This window comes from Hylaeus anthracinus, unplaced genomic scaffold (genome assembly GCF_026225885.1).
Source record: "Hylaeus anthracinus isolate JK02 unplaced genomic scaffold, UHH_iyHylAnth1.0_haploid 11978, whole genome shotgun sequence".
Classification (NCBI taxonomy): domain Eukaryota; kingdom Metazoa; phylum Arthropoda; class Insecta; order Hymenoptera; family Colletidae; genus Hylaeus; species Hylaeus anthracinus.
Window position 1 is genome coordinate 1,986,930 of NW_026534326.1, and position 1,852 is coordinate 1,988,781.

Here is a 1,852-nt window from a genome sequence, read left to right on the forward strand (position 1 = left end):
ATTAAATTCCCTACGAGAAATGTTGTACTCACTTTTTTCGAAAAATGTGTGTTTACGAAGATATTTCCAAAAATCTACATCCTTGGAAATAACTTAGTAAACACACTTTTCGTTTTCCCTTAATTCCACATATTTCACGAGATATTTCCCCAAAAACTGCGACTCGTTCGCAAAACAAGCTTTTCCCGTCTGCGAAAATGTAATGTTCAACGACCATCCCGATGGATATGCTTGGTGTTCAATTTTCTCTTTCAGTTTTTGTCAACTCCAAAATGTTAGGTAAGGCTCGCTGACTTGGCTCGTTCTCGCTTTCGATTTCGATCGAGAGATAAACCAAAGAGACAAACAGAAACAAAACGGAAAAGAATAGAACGCGTAGAAAAATAAATCAAAGGGAAAACATAAGAAGGGGTGTACAGTGTGTCCTAGAAACAGGTCCGGGTATCTTCGTTACTTTAAACAGTAGGAAGAAATTGAATTTGTCGAGTGTCTACATTAGCCAACTGATATTCAGAGTCGTTGGAACATCTGGTCGTTCAATTAGAAGATTCTCATTTCTCTACTTGTGCTTGCCGTCTTGTTTTCACCTGAAATTCATCTCAAGAATGAGTCTTATACAATAAAAGACAAAATCTAAATAGATAAATAAAGTTACAGACTCGCTCCATTAACATGGAACGGTACTAGTGTACATAAACAAAATTAGATAACAAAGAACTAACTATAGGCACAGTAACGAGTCCACGTGTGCAACTTATTCGGCACTTTATCCTTCCAAGCCTCGAACCTCTCGTCGTGAAGCTTCCAGTTGAACGACCGGACCAAGAGTTGCTTAACGTAAACCTTGCTCGACGCATCTGAACGGCTGATCCTCTTGTTTAAAGTAACGAAAATATATAAATCCTGTTTTACGACGATCCTGTTAACGGAGGGGGTTGGTTTGTACAAATAATTATTTCCAGACATCCGAAACGTGCAACGGCCGACCGTTAATCGCCGTGGCTGCGCCCGCTGAACCAACCAGAAGTATCTCTCATCATCTATAGACACACTAGATTGTTATACGTGAAATATCACTTACGAAAGGATTTTAGGAATCTTGCGCGTAGGAATAGTCGTAACTACTTGGCCCCACAATAGAGTGCCGACTCCGAAGAACAGGCACCACATCCATTGTTCTAAAGTGAGAGCTTTCGTGCTGAACGCCATTTTACCGTATTGTATGATAACTACCTAGAAAAGAGACATACGATTCTGTTAAAGGGACGTAGAAGTAACCGGGGAACCTCGCTGGCCGACGTTTCAAAAGGACGTCTCCGTCGTTTTTCAGGCTGGAACGGTTCTTCTGTTCGGAGTACCTGGCAGCTGTGTAATCGATTAGAATTTGCAGGCGTCGGTGGGAAGAATGGATTCCTAGTTTAATATACATTTCACTGATTTTCAAAGATGAACAGAGATATAGCAAAGATATATATATATATATATATATACACTTGATATAAGTATATACTTATATTATATTATTATAAGTATATACTTATATTAAGTGTATATAAGTATGTAATATGTAAATATGTAAGTGTATATATATATATATACTTATATTAAGTGTATATATATGCAAAGCGTCTGCTCGACAGCTTGGAAAGCTCCAAAGCTTCTCTGATAAAGCTTGGGTGGTCCATGGTTTCTGCTCGAGAGCTTAGAAGCTCCAAAGCTTCTCTGATAAAGCTTGGACGACCCAAAGCTTCTCTGATAAAGCTTGGGTGGTCCATAGCTTCTCAGATAAAGCTTGGACGATCCAAAGCTTCTCAGATAAAGCTTGGACGATCCGAAGCTTCTCAGATAAAGC

The 1,852-nt window shown here is 39.1% G+C and overlaps 1 protein-coding gene across 21 annotated transcripts in view; it reads right to left on the bottom strand.

The window, feature by feature from the left end:
• LOC128896681 (plasma membrane calcium-transporting ATPase 3) overlaps nt 1-1,852 on the bottom strand; it is a 105,308-nt gene that overhangs the window by 54,519 nt on the left and 48,937 nt on the right. For all 21 annotated transcript variants that reach the window (XR_008462069.1, XR_008462068.1, XR_008462067.1 and 18 more), the window contains one exon: nt 1,082-1,233. Coding sequence is in view for 15 of the 21 variants with exons in the window: in XM_054160060.1 (XP_054016035.1) it covers nt 1,082-1,233 (152 nt within the window). In the remaining 6 variants the exon portion in view is untranslated. The remainder of the gene's footprint in view (nt 1-1,081; nt 1,234-1,852) is intronic.